This window comes from Trichechus manatus, unplaced genomic scaffold (genome assembly GCF_000243295.1).
Source record: "Trichechus manatus latirostris isolate Lorelei unplaced genomic scaffold, TriManLat1.0 scaffold00040, whole genome shotgun sequence".
Lineage (NCBI taxonomy): Eukaryota > Metazoa > Chordata > Mammalia > Sirenia > Trichechidae > Trichechus > Trichechus manatus.
This window is the reverse complement of record NW_004443976.1, coordinates 1,560,176-1,578,550: the sequence shown is the minus strand read 5'-3', so window position 1 is coordinate 1,578,550 and position 18,375 is coordinate 1,560,176. Positions and strand designations below refer to the sequence as shown.

General features: G+C 39.4%; 1 protein-coding gene across 2 annotated transcripts in view; it reads left to right on the top strand.

Moving 5' to 3' along the window:
- The window catches only part of ZNF624 (zinc finger protein 624), a 64,290-nt gene that overhangs the window by 19,695 nt on the left and 26,220 nt on the right, over nucleotides 1-18,375 (top strand). The window contains exons 1-2 of one of the 2 annotated variants that reach the window (XM_023731063.1): nucleotides 9,086-9,171; nucleotides 11,616-11,681. The exons of the other annotated variant lie outside the window; for it this stretch is intronic. Coding sequence (XP_023586831.1) covers nucleotides 9,139-9,171; nucleotides 11,616-11,681 — 99 coding nt within the window. The 5' untranslated portion in view covers nucleotides 9,086-9,138. Of the gene's footprint in view, nucleotides 1-9,085; nucleotides 9,172-11,615; nucleotides 11,682-18,375 lie in introns of those variants that run through there. 2 annotated transcript variants of the gene reach the window in all.

The following is an 18,375-nucleotide window of genomic DNA, read 5'->3' as shown; positions in this document are numbered from 1 at the left end:
AAGATGTCACTTTGAGGACTAAGGTGCTCCTGATCCAAGCCATGGTGTTTTCAACTGCCACATATGCATGCGAAAGCTGGATAATGAATAAGGAAAACCAAGTAAGAGTTGATGCCTTTGAATTATGGTGTTGGCAAAGAATATTGAATATACCATAGACTGCCAGAACAACAAACAAGCCTGTCTTGGAAGAAGTACAGCCAGAATGCTCCTTGGAAGTGAGAATGGAGAGACTTTGTCGCACGTACTTTGGACTTCTTATCAGGAGGGACCAGTCCCTGGTAAAGTAAAGGGTCAGCAGAAAAGAGGAAGACCCTCGACAAGATGGATTGACACAGTGACTGCAACAGTGGGCTCAAACATTACAACAATTGTAAGGATGGTGCAGGACCAGGCAGTGTTTCGTTCTGTTGTACCTAGGGCGGCTATGAGTCGGAACCAACTTGATGACATCTAACAACAGGCTCCCTCTCCTATTTCCCTTTTCCCAGAGGGAATTACTTTCAATTCTTTTATCTGATTCTTTAAATGAAATATTTCTTGATTTTTTTCATTTAGCTTTCCTTTTATCCACTGTGAAAGGCAAAGTGCACCAGGCAATTAAGACAATGTTTTTATTTGGGCTATTGCAATAGAGAAAACATTCATTAATGAGGAATTTCTCAAAGAAAAGGTAGGGGGCCTGGGATTTTATGTTGTTGTGTGCCATTGAGTCTGTTCTGACTCATAGTGACCCTAGAGGCAGGTGAATAAGAGAGTCACCTGGGAGTTCTGTGGGAGTCCTCCAGAAGGATGGACGAAGAGAGGGTAGGGTGGTCGTTCGTAGTTAGCCTTTCCCAGAACACAGATGTGAGGCATTTCTTAACCATCCCTGCTTTCTAGAGACACAGAGCTCAGACAAAGTCCAGCATTATCACCACTCATCCGCTACTGCTAGCCCTGCCCATAGGCATATATGCTTCCTAGCGTAACATGATGGCTAAGAACGTGGATTCTGCAGTCAGACTGCCTAGGGTTGAATCCCTTAAAAGGTATGTGAATTTTGGTGGTTGTTTAACCACTTTATAAAAACCAAACCTGTTGTTGTCAAGTTGATTTTGACTCATAGTGACCCTATAGGACAGTGTAGAGCTGCCCCATAGGATTTCCAGGGAGCAGCTGGTGGATTCCAAGGGTTGACAGCTGAACTCTTAACCACTGCACCACCAGCGCTATGAGCATTAAATGATGTAATAATATACAATAATATACTCATTGCCATCGAGTCGATTCTGACTCATAGCGACCCTATAGGACAGAGTAGAACTGTGCCATAGGGTTTCCAAGGAGCCATTGGTGGATTTCAACTGCTGACCTTTTGGTTAGCAGCCAAGCACTTAACCACTGTGCTACCAGGGCTCCAAAACAGTGCCTAGTGCTTGTTATATTCTGTATAAGTTTTGTTAAATAAATTCTTTTATTCTCCCAGTATAGTTGTCCCCTATATTAGATTAGATCAATATTCAGTGTTTATGGTATAATTATGCATGTGATTTAAAGCTAAGCCATCAATAAATTATTATTTTTCCTTTCTTGCACATTTATTTTCTTTAGAATTAATAATCTTTTTTTACTTGCTCGATTTTCTATATGTCTAATAATAACAAAAAATAATAGCTAAGACTATTTCCAGCCTTCCTTTTGTATTTTTCCTTTTTGCTATGTGGCTTTTGTATCAAGAGCTGTGTACACTTATACACTGTTGGTGGGAATGTAAAATGGTACAACCACTTTGGAAATTAATTTGGCACTTCCTTAAGAAGCTAGAAATAGAAGTACCGTATGATCCAGCAATCCCAGTCCTTGGAGTATATCCTAGAGAAATAAGAGCCGTCACACAAATAGGTATATGCACACCCATGTTCATTGCAGCACTGTTCATGATAGCAAAAAGATGGAAACAACCTAGGTGTCCATCAGTGGATGAATGGATAAACAAATTATGGTATATTCACACAATGGAATACTACGCAACGATAAAGAACAACAATGAAGCCGTGAAACATAACATGGAGGAATCTGGAAGGCATTATGCTGAGTGAATTTAGTCAGTAGCAAAAGGACAAATATTGTATAAGACCACTATTATAAGAACTCAAGAAAAGGTTTAAACACAGAAGAAAGCATTCTTTTATGGTTACGAGGATGGGGAGGGAGGGAGAGGGTTATTCACTAACTAGATAGTAGACGAGAATTATCTTAGGTGAAGGCGAGGACAGCACACACTACAGGGGAAGTCAGCACAACTGGACTAAACCAAAGCTAAGAAATATCCTGAATACAACCAAACACTTTGAGGGACAGAGTAGCAGGGACAGAGGTCTGGGGACCATGCTTTCAAGGGACATCTAGGTCAATAGGCATAGCAAAGTTTATTAAGAAAATGTTCTGCATCCTACTTTTGTGAGTGGCATCTGGGGTCTTAAAAGCTAGACAGCAGCAATCTAAGATACATCAATTGGTCCCAGCCCACCTAGAGTAAAGGAGAATGAAAAACACCAAAGACACAAGGAAAGCATGAGCCCCAGAGACAGAAAGGGCCACGTAAACCGGAGACTGCAACAGCCTGAGACCAGAAGAACTAGATGGTGCCTGGCTACCACCAGTGACCACCCTGGCGGGGAACACAACAGAGAGTCCCTGTTGGAGCAGGAGAAAAGTGAGGTGCAGAACTCAAATTCTAGTGAAAAGACCAGACTTAATGGCCTGACTGAGACTAGAGAACCCCAAAGAGCATAGCCCCCAGACTCTTGTCAGTCCAGCTCTAAAACCATTCCCGAGGCCAACTCTTCATTTGAAGATTAGACTGGACTATGGGACATAAAATGATACTAGTGAAGAGTGTGCTTCTTAGCTCAAGTAGATACATGAGATTAAATGGGCAGCTCCTGTCCGGAGGTGAGATAAGAAGGCAAAGAGAGTCAGGAGCTGGTTGAGAAGACACAGGAGATCAGGGGTGGAAGGGAGGAATGTACTGTCACAGTACAGGGAGAGCAATTAGGGTCACATAATAATGTACATGTAAGTTTTTGTATCAGAAACTAACTTGAATTGTAAACTTTCACTTAAAGTACAATAAAATAAGAAATAAAAAGAAATGTTATAGATTTTAAGAAAAAAAAAAGCCCCTTTATGGTCTCTGAACAATCTGTTTTATAACATCCTGTTCATGTTTTAAAGATACCATAAACCAAAAAAAAAAAAAAACCCCGTTGCCATTGAGTCGATTCTGACTCATAGTGACCCCATAGGACAGAGTAAAACTGCCCCATAGGCCTTCCAGGGAGCAGCTGGTAGATTGGAACTGCTGACCTTTTGGTTAGCAGCCAAGCTCTTAAGCACTTCGCCACCAGAGCTCCAAAGATACAATATATTCTCTTATTTCTTGGAGGGTATTCATGACAATTTTAAGGTCTGTTTTTCTTTGCATAGTGTTTGTTCTCTTCAAGTTGATTTTTTTTAAAACCTTTTAGTTGTAAAATGAAATAAAGCACAAATACAGGAAACCACAGAAAACAAATGTATAGCTTAGTTTAATGACTAGTAAAAGGTTAACACCTCTGTAACTACCACTAAGGTCAAGAATAGAATTTCGCCAGCCACCCCAGAGGCTCTCCAATGCCATTTTCCAGTCACGACCATCCATTCTCTCTACAAGCTGTCACTAACCTGACTTTATCTTAATCACTTCCTTGTTCTCTTTATGACATTATTATCCATGTGAGGTTATCACCACCCTACCGAACACTGTATACCACCACTAAATACTGTAGTTTAGTTTTGCCTTTTAAGAATATTTCTTTTAAGTCTTTTAAAAAGATTTTCCTTCCACCTCCTGCTATCTGACCTGTAGTTTCCCACAGTTCATATTTTGCTGATTGCATCCCATGAGTATTATGTGTTCTTCTTTTCCCTGTATTTCTTGCACACTGATAGTTGTATCAGCTTGATAGGGTTTGATTATTCTTGAAAAGACTGTGTCACAGGTGGTGGTGTGTTCTTTCACCAGGAAGTATATGATCACATGCAAAACCTTTTTGTATTATTAGTAGCCATTGATGTCCAATGCCTGGATCTAGCTCAGATCCCTAATCATTTAGAGTTGCAAAATTGTGATATTCCAATGATTCAAATTCAATCATTCATTTTTCTTTTCTTAGCTAGTATACTTCTATAAAAATAACGTTCTCCTCATCTACTATTTGGTACAGCTCATATAGGAAAGGCAGAATAAACGTTTGATTCTTTCCCTTTACTAGTTTTTCAAGTAATGAATTATTTCCCAGACATCCTCTAGAGATGTCCAGTTAAATGGCTTTTTTTTTATTAATATGCACTCATTTGTTTAAATATATTGGATTAACCCATTGCAGTTATTACCCCTTCTTGATGTTTACATTGTTCCAACTTTGGTCAAGGGAAGCTTCTTCAAGTTGTCTCTTGAATCCTTTTGACACAACCCTAGAAATCTTTGATAGTTTCCATGTTATTTGGTGTGACAGGGTGTTCCAGGCTCATCTTTTAATCTCCTGCCTCACACCTGAAAACAGCCATTTCTCTAAGGAAGACATTCATGATTTCATACTTCAACTAAAATTCAGGACTATGAGTTTTTACTTAAACTCACCTATTTTTCATTTGTATCCATTATTTCACACTAGAAATCCTTGTTCTCAAGGACACGGGATGACAGAATTACAATATCACATCTTTCCTCATTTTTTTTCCTTTTCATTGCACATGTAAGTTTTACAATAACAGTACTCATACTACCTACCACCAGTATTATTTCTGAAAAGAGCTAGATTTTTTTCTTCCGTATGCTTTTCCTATTTCCCTCATTTTTTTTCATTTTTAAAATTAAGGTATAATTAACATAAAGTAAATTCACCTTTTCTAGTGTACAGTTCAATGAGTTTCGACAAATACATACGAATGCATTTGTGTAGTTAATCGTTTGGGGCATTCCTCTAATCTCAACTCCCTTGCCTATATAGATAGCTTTTGAAGGCCCCCATATGGACCCTAGTACTACCACCACAATCAAGATATAAAGCAATTCCATCATCCAAAAAAATTCCCCCACTGTAAGGTGATTTTTGCAGGAATTTTTCTTGGGCTACTTGGACTCCTCAGGGGAGTCTCTTCCAGTCTCCTGCCTGAAGGATCAAGGTGTGCCTGCCTGCCTGCCTGCCAGCATTCTGGGAAGCAGAATGGTTTTAAAAAGAGTGTTTCCCTTCATTGTGCAGATTGCTCTTGATCCCTCTGTTTTTGTAGGTATTCCACCCTCAGTTTTGCCTGGGTCCTGTTGGCTAAAGACTCTCTGATAATTGTCTCCAGAGGATAAACCTCCAGGCTTCTGCCAGAGGATGAGAAGGGGCTATTTGGTGACATGGGTGGGAAGGATAGAGAGGGATCTATTTTTTTTAATCAACTTTCAACCAGTTCTCCTTATGTTAGTCTTTCCCCACCCTTGTCTTCTTGCCTTTTTGCACAGGTACCAGGTGCCACTAATTCTTTAGTCTTTTGTGGCTTCTGTGTTTTTAATTGGAGCTTGTTTTTGGCTTTTCCCAATGAAGGCTTAGGTTTAAACTTTCTCAGTTTGGCTGAATCAGTTACCACGTGTCTGTCTGATTTCCAGCTTCACAAAAGATTGTTGTTATTGTTGTCTCTCCTGTTCTCCCTATCCACGTAGATTTATGCCTTAAAAAAAAAAAAAAAAATTTCATTTTAGTAGAATTTCAGGAGAAGGCAAAACTGGATGCACGTGTTCAATCTACCCTTTTTTCTCAGAAGTTTCTCCTGTTAGCTTTCCAAGTCTGTTTTAGGATCCTCAATTCTTCCTACTCCCTTAACTAGCATGATGAGGGAAAAAGAGGGAACAGTACCCTAGGCCGCATTACCCTCAGCCTGACCCATTATCCATGAGCCCAACAAGTAGGGAAACAATGTATGAACATCACTGATATTTAAAAAAAAAAAAAAAAATGTTGCCATCAAGTCAATTCCAACTCATAGCGACCCTGTAGGACAGAGTAGAACTGCCCTATAGGGTTTCCAAGGAGCAGCTGGTGGATTTGAACTGCCAACCTTTGGGTAACCGCCGAACACTTAACTACCGCACCACCAGGGACCCACTGATATTACTTCCCCACAAAAACCTTCCTTTAGGACCATCAGTTTCGTGCCACAGGCCATCTCATCTTCGGTGCTGTCTTCATCTTCCCAGCACTTCTTCCAAGATCTAACTGCTCGTGGGGATGGAAGGAAAGAGTTTTCTCTTCAGTCGCATTTCTTATGCCAACCTTAGTGGATCAGCTGTGAACTGGCCGGAAAAGAGCACACATACACACACACAAATACATTCTTAAAGGGTTGATTAAGTACTCTGATTTAATTAGACAAGGATATAGATTCTTAATGGGGGCAAATTGTCCATACAAGGCTAGGACCGATGCAGCATAATTCAGCATAGATTCCTTTGGCCCCCCAAGGGCCCTAATGGGGTAGGGGTGGGGTTAGAACTATCATTGCAAAGTAGGATCTCATAAAATCTGGACAGCTCAATTCTTGTTATGCCACTTGTCTTTTGTCCTCTGGGCTTGCGACATCATTCTGGAAGGGTTTAGGCAACCTAGGAATGTTTACAAACATCAGATACTCCTTGTTTTTGAACCAAAGTCAGCATCAGCAAGGCACTATCTTTAACCAAAGTAAAAAGGCAGAATCAATGCCTTTCCAATGGATAAGAAATGATCAAGAGTATGTGAACAAGATCTCTGCCACCCCATTTCTACACAGGATTAAACCTTTATTAGGCATATATCTTTTTTCAGTATAAAAGAACTCCTGCTTAATGCTTTCTTCATTGAATTCCACTTTCTCTTATATTATTATTATCCTTGTTATTGTTAGGTGCCATTGAATTGGCTCCGACTCATAGCGACCCTGTATACAACAGAACGAAACGCTGCCTGGTCCTGTGCCCTCCTCACAATTACTATGTTTGAGCCCATTTTTGCAGCCACTGTGTCAATCCATCTTGTGGGTCTTCCTCTTTTTCGCTGACCCTCTAGTTTGCTAAGCATGATGTCCTTCTGCAGGGACTGATCGCTCCTGGTAACATGTCCAAAGTACATGGGACAAAGTCTCCTTGCTTCCAAGGAGCACTCTGGCTGTATTTCTTCCAAGACTGACTTGTTTGTTCTCCTGGCAGGCCATGGTATATTCAGTATTCTTCGTCAACACCATAATTCAAAGGCATCAGTTCTTCTTCAGCCTTCCTTATTCATTGTCCATTGTCATTATTATCTTGCTTCCTTTTTATTTGGGTTTGCCTGAATGGATAAAAATATACTTAAATATTAGATCGCAAGGAGTGTGCCAGGTTTCTAACATTTAAATTTGGAAGTTGTGGTGTTCTCTTTACATGAAGCTGAGGTCTCTGAAACTTTTAGCAAATTGACTTCACAGGAAACACAGGAAAAAGATTTTTAGACCATTTCATTGTTAGATGAGTAAGTAATTGTGACAAAGAAAGATTGAATTATTTTCACATCACACAGCAGTGTGATTTAGTGGAAAAGATGTAGACTTTGGGATTAGACTAATTTGGAGTCATGTGTCTGCATGACCTTGGATAAGTAGTTTAAGCCTCAGTTTACCTGTCAGTGGAATGGGAATAGAATACCCATTAGGTTGTTGTAAAGATTCAATGAGATAATATTTTAAAAGTTCCCGTACAATGGCTGGCCTGCTAGCTGTGACTACATTTAATGGTATTAAAATCTCAAGACCTCCGGGAACAATAATTAGTGTCCCTTACTGATCTTGGGGAACCACTCTTGGTTCCCTTTGGGAGAATCATGCTCATTTGTATGTCAGGATTTCTAACGTGGTGAGTTTGTCCCCCCAAAAATGCACGTATCAGTTTGGCTAGGCCATGATTCCCAGTATTGTGTGGTTATCCTCCATTTTGTGATTGTAATTGTATGTTAAACAGGATTAGGGTGGCAATTTGGTGAGTGGCATCTGGGGTCTTAAAAGATAGCGAGCATCCATCTAAGATGCATCAATTGGTCCCAACCACCTGGAGTGAAGGAGAATGAAGAACACCAAAGACACATGGAAGGTATTAGACCAAGAGACAGAAAGCGCCACATAAACCAGAGACTTCATCAGCCTGAGACCAGAAGAACTAGATGGTGCCCAGCTACCACCAATGACCACCCTGACAGGGAACACAACAGAGAGTCCCTGACGGAGCAGGAGAAAAGTGGGGTGCAGAACTCAAATTCTAGTAAAAAGAGCAGACTTAAAGGTTTGATAGAGACTAGAGGGATCCCAGAAGACATGCCCCCCGAACTGTTAGCCCAAAACTAAAACCATTCCCGAGGCCAGCTCTTCAGACAAAGATTAGACTGGACTATGGGACATAAAATGATACTTGTAAAGAATGTGCTTCCTAGCCCAAGTGGATACATGAGGCTAAATGGGCAGCTCCTGTCCAGAGGCGAGATGAAAAGGCAGAGAGGGTTAGGAGCTGGTTGAATGGACACAGGAAATCCGGGGTGGAAAGGAGGAGTGTGCTGTCACAGTATGGGGAGAGCAACTAGGGTAACATAACAATGTATGTATATATTTTTGTATGAGAAACTAACTTGAATTGTAAACTTTCACTTAAAGCACAACATTAAAAAAAGAGAGAGGATTAGGGTGGGATTGTAATACCCTTACTAAGGTCACATCCCGAAAAGGAAGCAAGCAGAGAGTTGGGGACCCCATACCACCAAGAGAGCAGTGCTGGGAGCAGAGCGCATCCTTTGGACCCAGGGTCCCTGTGTGGAGAAGCTCCCAGTCCGGGGGAAGATTTATGAGGGCCAACAGAGAGAGAAAGCCTTCTGGAGCTGACACCCTGAATTTGGACTTTTAGCCTACTTCACTGTGAAGACATAAATTTCTCTTTGTTAAGCCATCCACTTGTGGTATTTGTGTTGTAGCAGCACTAGATAACTAAGATACATGCCTTATATCTCTCCCTCAGATGTGTCTTTGTGGAACTCTGCTCTTTCCAAAGAGGGGAACATAGAGGAAGAGATTATGGCTGCTGTGGTTTTTTCAGTTGGACCTCTGGTGAGTTGGGGTCTCCACAGTTTCTGAACTTCTCTCTTGATTGAGAATGTGTCTACTTTTCCTGAAGTCTTGTGACTTCTGTACCTCACACGCACCCCATCTGGGAACTAAACCAAAATTCTTGACCCATTAAATTGGATTCACCATAGTAATGATTGTGATCTATAGGAGGATTTACTGTACTTCTTGAACCTAATATTAGGGCATATGGTCTTTCAAAAAAGATCTGGCGTATCTTCACATGTGCTAGGCAGGCGAGGAAATTTGATGTTAAAAGTTTACATTCCCAGGAAACTTATAGGGCAGTGGAATGAAATATTTTTTAATTGGGAAATTTTATGTAGGAAATTTGGGGGAAAATATAGGTAACTCTGTACGCAGTGGTTAAGAGTTCAGCTGCTAACCAAAAGGTCGGCAGTTCAAATCTACCAGCCGCTTCTACGCTGTCCTGTAGGGTCGCTGTGAGTCGGAATCAACTTGATGGCAACCGGTTTGGTTTGGTTTTTGGTATATACCCACACAGACATACACACAGACACAGACACACAGACACAGACACAGACACAGACACACAGACACAGACACACACAGACACAGACACACACAGACACAGACACAGACACACACACACACACACACACACACTCTCTCTCCTAATCCACAGAGACTATATTCCCCTTATGCCCACTATTAGTGATCTCCTCTCTTCTACCGTTAAGAAGTATTTAAGCTTAAAAGATATGTAAGACATAGGGCTTGACTGTGGAGAGCTTACAGTCTCACTGAGGTAAGGCATGCAAAAGAAATAGTTATGTAATTTATTTAGATGAATGACAGTTGCTGAACAGTGTGATGAAGATGATTAGTGCTATGTAAGGAAAGAAATGGGAGACTAGGGTGGGCTAAATTGGTTATGGAAAGCTAATGAGGATAGTTAGATTTAAGCAGGTATCCAAGTACAAAACCCACTGCCGTCAAGTCAATTCTGACTTATAGTGACCCCACAGGACAGAGTAGAACTGCCCCATAGGGTTTCCAAGCCTGTAAATTTTTACAGAAGCAAACTGCCACATCTTTCTCCCACAGAGCGGCTGGTGTGTTTGAACTGCTGACCTTTCAGTTAGCAGCCGAGGGGTTAACAGTGCACCACTAGGGCTCCTTTTCCAAGTACAAGTGGGATTTAAATTGTGATACAGTATCTGTGAAGGTACTTGAGGCAAGAAGTGATTTTAAGGGCGAGGCACTGAGACAGAGACCAGTGGGTGAGTTAGTGATTCAGGCTGGAAAGTTGTGAAAGTTAAGGCTGGAAATGAGTATTTAGGTCGAATCTTTTCATATTTCTCTGAAGACATTTGAAAGAGACAGAGAGTGTGTGTGTTTGAGATGGGTATCAATGTGACAAAAGCTGTGTTTTACCAGAACATTTTTGAAATAGGAGATTCATAAGAAAGGTAATACTAACAAATTTGTTATAGTAATGATCTGTAGTGATCTGCAGTAATGATCTTTTATTCTTTGTAGCCAGCATATGGAACATGTAAACAGTCCTTAATAAATACCCTGAATCAGTAGGTCCATTCATATTGGTCTGGTCATATATTATGGCCTGATCAACCCATCTCTAATTATCAAAGATTAAGGTTCAGATTATCATTAATTGTCTGTATGATGAATAGTTGCACTTTTTAGAAAAGAACTTGGGAAGGGAAACTAGGATAACATTTTCCCAATGGAATTTAAATAAATAGTTTTATTACTCATGGTTTTAAAAATTGGCATAAAATCTAAAATGGATAAATACCTTCTAGTAGTATCTTCTTATCAATTTTAGATTTTGTGCCACTTAAAAATTTTCATTTAATTTATAAAATCAAGCTCTCATAGGGATAATGTTTCTAAGATTTGGAAGAAAATGATGTTATGGGAGGTCCCTGAAATATTTACTGAATGGCTATTGAGACATGCCCCCCCACACACACACACAGACGTACACTACTATATAATGATTCTTCAATTGTAGAGAACAGATGATGCTAACAGGTTTTGAGTATTATTTTTGAATGAGATAGATACTTTTGAGGAATATATTTCATCCCCAAATGAAAAAGGAGAGTTATATAGTATCTGAAGTTCCTTTATTATAAGTTTACTTGTATTTTATAATTATACAATGCTGAAAGTTTCCTTGTTAAAAAACTCCTTTAAAAATTATGCCGTTATATCTTATCTCAATCATGTACACATGGCATTATCTCAAATGAGGTGAAAGAACTCATGATTATGATTGGATGTTATTATGGAACCTTAATTTCAGCCCTAAGTAAAACAGTAGAAGTGTTGTCCCATATCTGCCCCACGGTGGGCAGACTAGTGGTACTTGTTGAGGCTCTGCTACCCGGGCATAGGCAGCCTGTCACTAAGTGATCCTATCTGTATCCCCCCAGAGTCCTGAAGCTACCCAGCCAGATGATGATCTTCACCTTCAGGCAGGGGAACCAGAATTGGTAAAGGTAATAACCTAGCATTTACCTAGCATTGTATGTTAAGGGAAAATAAAGAGAAAGTACCTCTTTTTACTGCCCCTTCTTTCTTTCTTTTTTTTTTTTTTTTTTTGACGATGCTTTTCTTTTTTTTTTTCTTTTTCTTTTTATTCTTTCTTTTTTTATTGTTGTAAAAATATGTGCGTATGTAACACATTTGCCAAGGCAATATTTTTCAGGTATACAATTTAGTGACTTCAATTACATTAATCACGTGCAACCATCATCTACCATTGACAAATTTTCCATCACCATAAACAAAAGCCCACTGCTTCCCGAATAGTGGCTCCTCCTTATCCCCTCCCTCCCACCCTGATAATCACTAATAAACATTGGTTTGTGTACATTTGTCTATTCTTGTTATTTCATGTAAGTGAGATCATACAATATTTATCTTCTTGTGATTGACTTATTTCACTCAATATAATGTTTTCATGGCTCATCCATGTTGTAACATGTATCAGGACTTCATTTCTCTTTACTGGAGCCCTGGTGGCACAGCGGCTAAGAATTGAAAGAAAGGTCAGCAGTTCGAATCCACCAGCCACTCCTTGGAAACCCTATGGGGCAGTTCTGCTCTGTCCTATAGGGTCACTATGAGTTGGAATCGACTCAGTGGCAACGGGTTTAGTATTCAGTTGTGTGTATGTACCACATTTTGTTTATCCATTCATCCATCAAGGGACATTTAGGTTGTTTCCACCTTTTGGCTATTGTGAACAGTGCTGCAATGAACATTGGTGTACATACGTCTGTTCGCATCACTGCTTTCAGGTCTCTTGGGTATATACCTAGGAGTGCAATTGCTAGGTCATATAGTAGTTCTACATTTAACTTTCTGAGGAACCACTAAACTGCTTTGCACAATGGTTGAACCATTTTACATTCCCCCCAACCCACTGCCGTCAGGTCGATTCCGACTCATAGCAGCCCTGTAGGACAGAGTAGAACTGCCCCATAGGGTTTCCAAGGCTATAAATCTTTATGGAAGCAGACTGCCACATCTTTTTCCCACAGAGTGGCTGCTGGGTTTGAGTTGCCAACCTTTCAGTTAGCTGAGCACTTAACCACTGCACCATCAGGCCTCCTTTTTGCATTCCCACCAGCAATGAATAAAGGTTTCTCCACATCCTCTCCAACATTTGTTATTTTCCGCATTTTGTTGTTTTTTTTCATCTTAGCCATTCTTGTGGGAGTGAAGTGGTATCAACTTGCATCTCTCTAATGGCTAATAATGTTGAGTATTTTTTCATGTGCTTGTTGGCCATTAGAATATTCTCCTTTGCCCATTTTTTATTGGTTTTTTTATTGTTGTTAAGTTGTAGAAGTTATATACATATTTTATATATTAGACTCTTAATGGATATATGATTCCTGAATGAGCACAAGTGTGAGAGCAAAACTTCTTATTGTACATCTTTTTAGCTCTTTAATTTTTGAACCATGAGAATTTTTATCTATTAAAAAAATGTGTTTAAATCACTCATGAGTACTGTGCTCCTCAAAATAATCATCTAGATGAAACCAAATGGATAACATTTATGTTAGACCAAAGATGAGAAGGCTAGGAGGAACAGGGAAGCTAGATTAATGGAAACAGAACAACCAAAATGAAATAACTAGAATACTGATATATTGTAAAGAATGTAACCAATGTGACTGAAAAATATGTTTAGAAATTGTTAAATAAGAACCTAATTTCCTTTGTAAACTTTCACCAAAAACACAATAAAATATATGTATTTGTTAATTGCTTTGGCTATTTGGGGCCTCTTGACAATCCATGTAAAATTGAGGATAGTTTTTCCATTTCTGTAAAGAAGGCTGTTGCAATTTTTATCAGAATTGCATTGAATCTGTAGATAGCTTTGGTTAGTATTGACATCTTAACAATGTCAGGTCTTCTAATCCATGAACATGGAGTGTCTTTCCATTTATTTAGACCTTCTTTAATTTCTTTTAGTGGTGTTTTATAGTTTTCATTGTATAAGTCTTTCATATCCTTGGTTAAATTTATTCCTAGGTATTTTGTTGTGGGGAGTGCTACTGTAAATGGGATTCCTTTCTTAATTTCCTTTTCAGATTTCTTATTCTTACTGCTGGCTTGTAGAAACCCAACTGATGTGTGTATGTGTGTGTGTGTGTCTGTGTGTGTGTGTGTTCACTTTGTATGCTGCAACTTTGCTAAATTCCTCTTTTAGGTCTAGAAGCTTTCTTATGGATTATTTGGGATTTTCTATGTATAGGATCATGTCATCTGTAAATACAGATATTTTTACTTCTCTCTTTCCGATTAGCACACCTCTTCTTCCTTATTGCTCTGGCTAGGGCTTCCAGTACAATACTGAGTAAGAGTGGAGAGAGTGAGTATCTTTGTCTTGTTCCAGATCTTGAGGGGAAACCTCTCAATCTTTCTCCACTGAATATAATGTTGGCTGTTGATTTTTCTTGTGTCCTTAATCATATTCAGGAATGTCCCTTCTCTTTCTATCTTCTTGAGTGTTTTTATCAATGTTTTTTATCAAATGTTTTTTCTGTGCCAATTGAGATGATCACATGTGTGTTTTTCTCCGTTTTTCCAATGTAATGTGATATATTACATTGACTGATATTCTAACATTGAACCAACCTTGCATTTCTGGAATAAATCCCACTTGATCGTGGTGGATAATTGTTTTAATAAGCTGTTTGATTCTGTTCGCTAGCATTTTGTTGAGGATTTTTGAATCTATATTGATAAGGGATATTGGTTTGTAGTTTTCTTGTGGTGTCTTTGTCTGGCTTTTGTTGTTGTTAGGTGCTGTCAAGTTGCTTCCAACTCATAGTGACCCTGTGAACAACAGAAAGAAACACTGCCCAGTCCTGCACCATCCTCATAATCATCACTATGTTTGAGCCCATTGTTGTGCCGCTGAGTCAGTCCAACTCGTGTTTTTCGCTGACCGTCTACATTAGCAAGCCTGATATCCTTCTCAAGGAACTGGTCCCTCCTGATAACATGTCCAAGTACGTGAGACAAAGTCTTGCCATCCTTACTTCCAAGGAGCACTCTGGCTGTACTTCTTACAAGACAGATTGGTTTGTTCTTCTGGCAGTCCATGGTATATTGAATATTCTTCATCAACACCTTAATTCAAAGGCATAAATTCTTCTTCGGTTTTCCTTATTCATTGTTCAGCTTTTGCATGCATATGAGGTGATTGAAAATACCGTGGCTTGGATTAGGTGCACCTGAATCCCCAAAGTGACATCTTTGCTTTTTAACACTTTAAAGAGGTCTTTTGTGGCAGATTTGCCCCGTGCAATATGTCGTTTCATTTCTTGACTGCTGCTTCCATGGGCGTTGATTGTGGATCCAAGTAAAATGAAATCCTTGACAACTTCTGTCTTTTCTCTGTGTCTCATGATGTTGCTTATTGGTCCGTTTGTGAGGATTTTTGTTTTCTTTATGTTGAGGTGTAATCCATACTGAAGGCTGTAGTCTTTGATCTTCACCATTAAGTGCTTCAAGACTTCTTCCCTTTCAGCAAACAAGGTTGTGTCATCTGCATATCACAGGTTGTTGCTCCAATCCTGATGCCATGTTCTTCTTCATATAATCCAGCTTCTTGGATTATTTGCTCAGCATACAGATTGAATATATATGGTGAGCAGATACAACCATGATGCACACCTTTCCTGAATGTAAACCACGCAGTACTCCCTTGTTCTGTTTGAACAACTACCTCTTGGTCTGTGTACAGGTTCCGCGTGAGCACAATTAAGTGTTATGGAATTCCCATTCTTCGCATTGTTATCCATAATTTGTTATGATCCACATAGTGAATGCCTTTGCATAGTCAGTAAAACACAGGTAAACATCTTTCTGGTATTCTTTGCTTTTAGCCAAGATCTATCTGACATCAGCAGTGATATCTCTCGTTCCACGTCCTCTTCTGAATCTGTCTTGAGCTTCTGGCAGTTCCCTGTCGATGCACTGCTGCAACTGTTTTTTTGAATGATCTTCAGCAAAATTTTACTTGTGTGTAATATTAATGATATGTTTGATAATTTCTGATTCTGTTTGATCAGCTTTATTTGGAATGGGCACAAATATGGATCTCTTCCAGTCAGTCTAGTGATAATGAATTCTCAGAATTTTTGTTTCTCTTGGAACATCTTAATTTCACCCTCGTTTTTGAATGGCAGCTTTGCTAGGTAAAGAATATTGGTTGACAGTACTTTTCTCCCCGCATTTTATATATATCATTCCATTGCCTCCTAGCTTCCAAGTTTTCCGTGGAGAAATCGGCATTTACTCGTATTGAAAACCCCTTATGTTATACTGGGCTTTTCTCTTGCTGCTTTCAGAACTGTCTCCTTGTCTTTGGTTTTCAGGAGTTTGATTTAGTGTGTCTCGGTGTAGATTTCTTTGGATTCATTCTATGGAGTTTGCCTACCTGTTGGATTTGCAGGTTCAACTTGTTAACTTATGTCTGGAAAGTGTTCTCCCATTATTTCTTCAATTATTCTTTCTGTCCCTTTGTTTCTTGCCTCTCCTTTCAGGATTCCCACGATGTATATGTCGATTTGCTTGGTGGTGTCCCACAGTTCCATTTGGCTTTGCTCATTTTTCTTTATTCTTTTTTCTTGTTTCTCCTGGGACTCTATGTTTAATTATCTGCCTGCTCAAGTCTGTTGTTAAATCTGATGTGGGATATAACATCAAAAGAGGCGTCTGACCTAAAAGTAACATGGCTGAACTAATGCTAAAGCTTGATTAAACCTTTCACACGGATTCAAACTCTGTTGATTAGAAACCAACCATATTATTAAGGCTTTGTGGTTAAGCTAAGACTATGAATCAGTAACCAAATCTTATTGAAAACTCTTTGTGTTAGATCTCCCCAGGAGATCTTACGCTTTGGGCGAGGTAATGTTTAGCAACCTGTTCTTGACAGTATCATCATGCCATTGTTTTGTGAAGGTCATGAGACAAACCCTGCCCCGCCCTCCCATGACCACAGACCCTACAATTATGTCTTTTAGCCAATCAATGTATTCCAGCTCTATTCATGTAACCAATAATGTTAAAAATCACGCTTTGCTTTGTCCTGCCTTTGATCGACCTCAATCACTGTAAACCAGTCAGAATATTGTGTTTTCTAGTTCCTTCTATGGTATTATAACTGTGTGGTACTTGCACCCCTTCCCTGGGATCGTGGAGCCTTGGTGGCACAGTGATTAAGAGCTATGGCTGCTAGCCAAAAGATTGGCAGTTTGAATCCACCAGCTACTCCTTGGAAACCCTATGGGGCAGTTCTACCCTGTCCTATAGGGTCACTGTGAGTCAGAATCAACTCAGCGCCAGTGGATTTGGTGTTGGTTTGCACTGGGATCATGAGCTTCAGACGTCTGAGGTTTTCATGACCCCTGTTTGAATGATGTATTGACTTCAATAAATGTCTTTGATTTTACTTTAATAGTTAGAGACTCTTTTCCTACAACAAGTCCCTCTCTTATATTTTCCAGTTCAGTTATTATATTCCTGAATTTCAGTATTTCCATTTGTTTCTTTTTAATATTTTCTGTCTCCTTATTGTTTCCTTATTTCTTTTAGTTTGTTGTCTGTATTTTCTTTAAGTATATTTAATGTTATTGTTTGAAAGTCCTCTATTTTGCCCATTATCCGGGCTTCCATAGTGCTGATTTCTGTTTCTTCATATTGTTCTTTCAATTGGGCCATCCTTTCCTGTTTCCTTGTATGTCTTATAATTGTTTGTTGAACCTGAGAAGCTGGACTATATTAAGAAGAACACGGCATCAGGATTGGAGGAAGACTCATTAACAAACTGCAATATGCAGATGTCACAACCTTGCTTGCTGAAAGTGAAGAGGACTTGAAGCACTTACTGATGAAGATCGAAGACTACAGCCTTTAGTATGGATTACACCTCAACATAATGAAAACAAAAATCCTCACAACTGGACCAGTAAACAACATCATGAGAAACAGAGACAAGATTAAAATTGTCAAGGATTTCGTTATACTTGGATCCGTAATCAACACCCATTGAAGCAGTAGTCAGGAAATCAAATGACATATTACATTGGGCAAATCTGCTGTAAAAGACCTCTTTAAAGTGTTAAAAAGCAAAGATGTCACTGTAAAGACTAAGGTACACCTCACTGAAGCCATGGTGTTTTCAGTCACCTCATATACATGTGAAAGCTGAACAATGAATAAGAATTTATGCCTTTGAATTATGTTGTTGGCAAAGAATATTGACTATACCATGGACTGCCAGAAGAATGAATAAATCTGTCTTGGAAGAAGTACAGCCAGAATGCCCCTTAGAAGCAAGGATAATGAGAATTCATCTTACATGCTTTGGACATGTTATCAGGAGAAAACAGCTCCTGGAGAAGGACATCATCCTTGGTAGAGGGTCATCGAAAAAGAGGAAGACCCTCGAGGAAATACATTGACATTGTGCCTGCAACAATGGGCTCCAGCATAACAATGATTATGAGGGCCAGGCAGTGTTTTGTTCTGTTGTACATAGGGTTGCTGTGAGTCAGAACCAACTCGAAGGCACCTAACAACAACCAGGTATAAAATCAAAACAGAGGCATCTGACCCATTTGTTAAGTGACTGAGCTAACTCTAAGAGCTCAGTTTTTC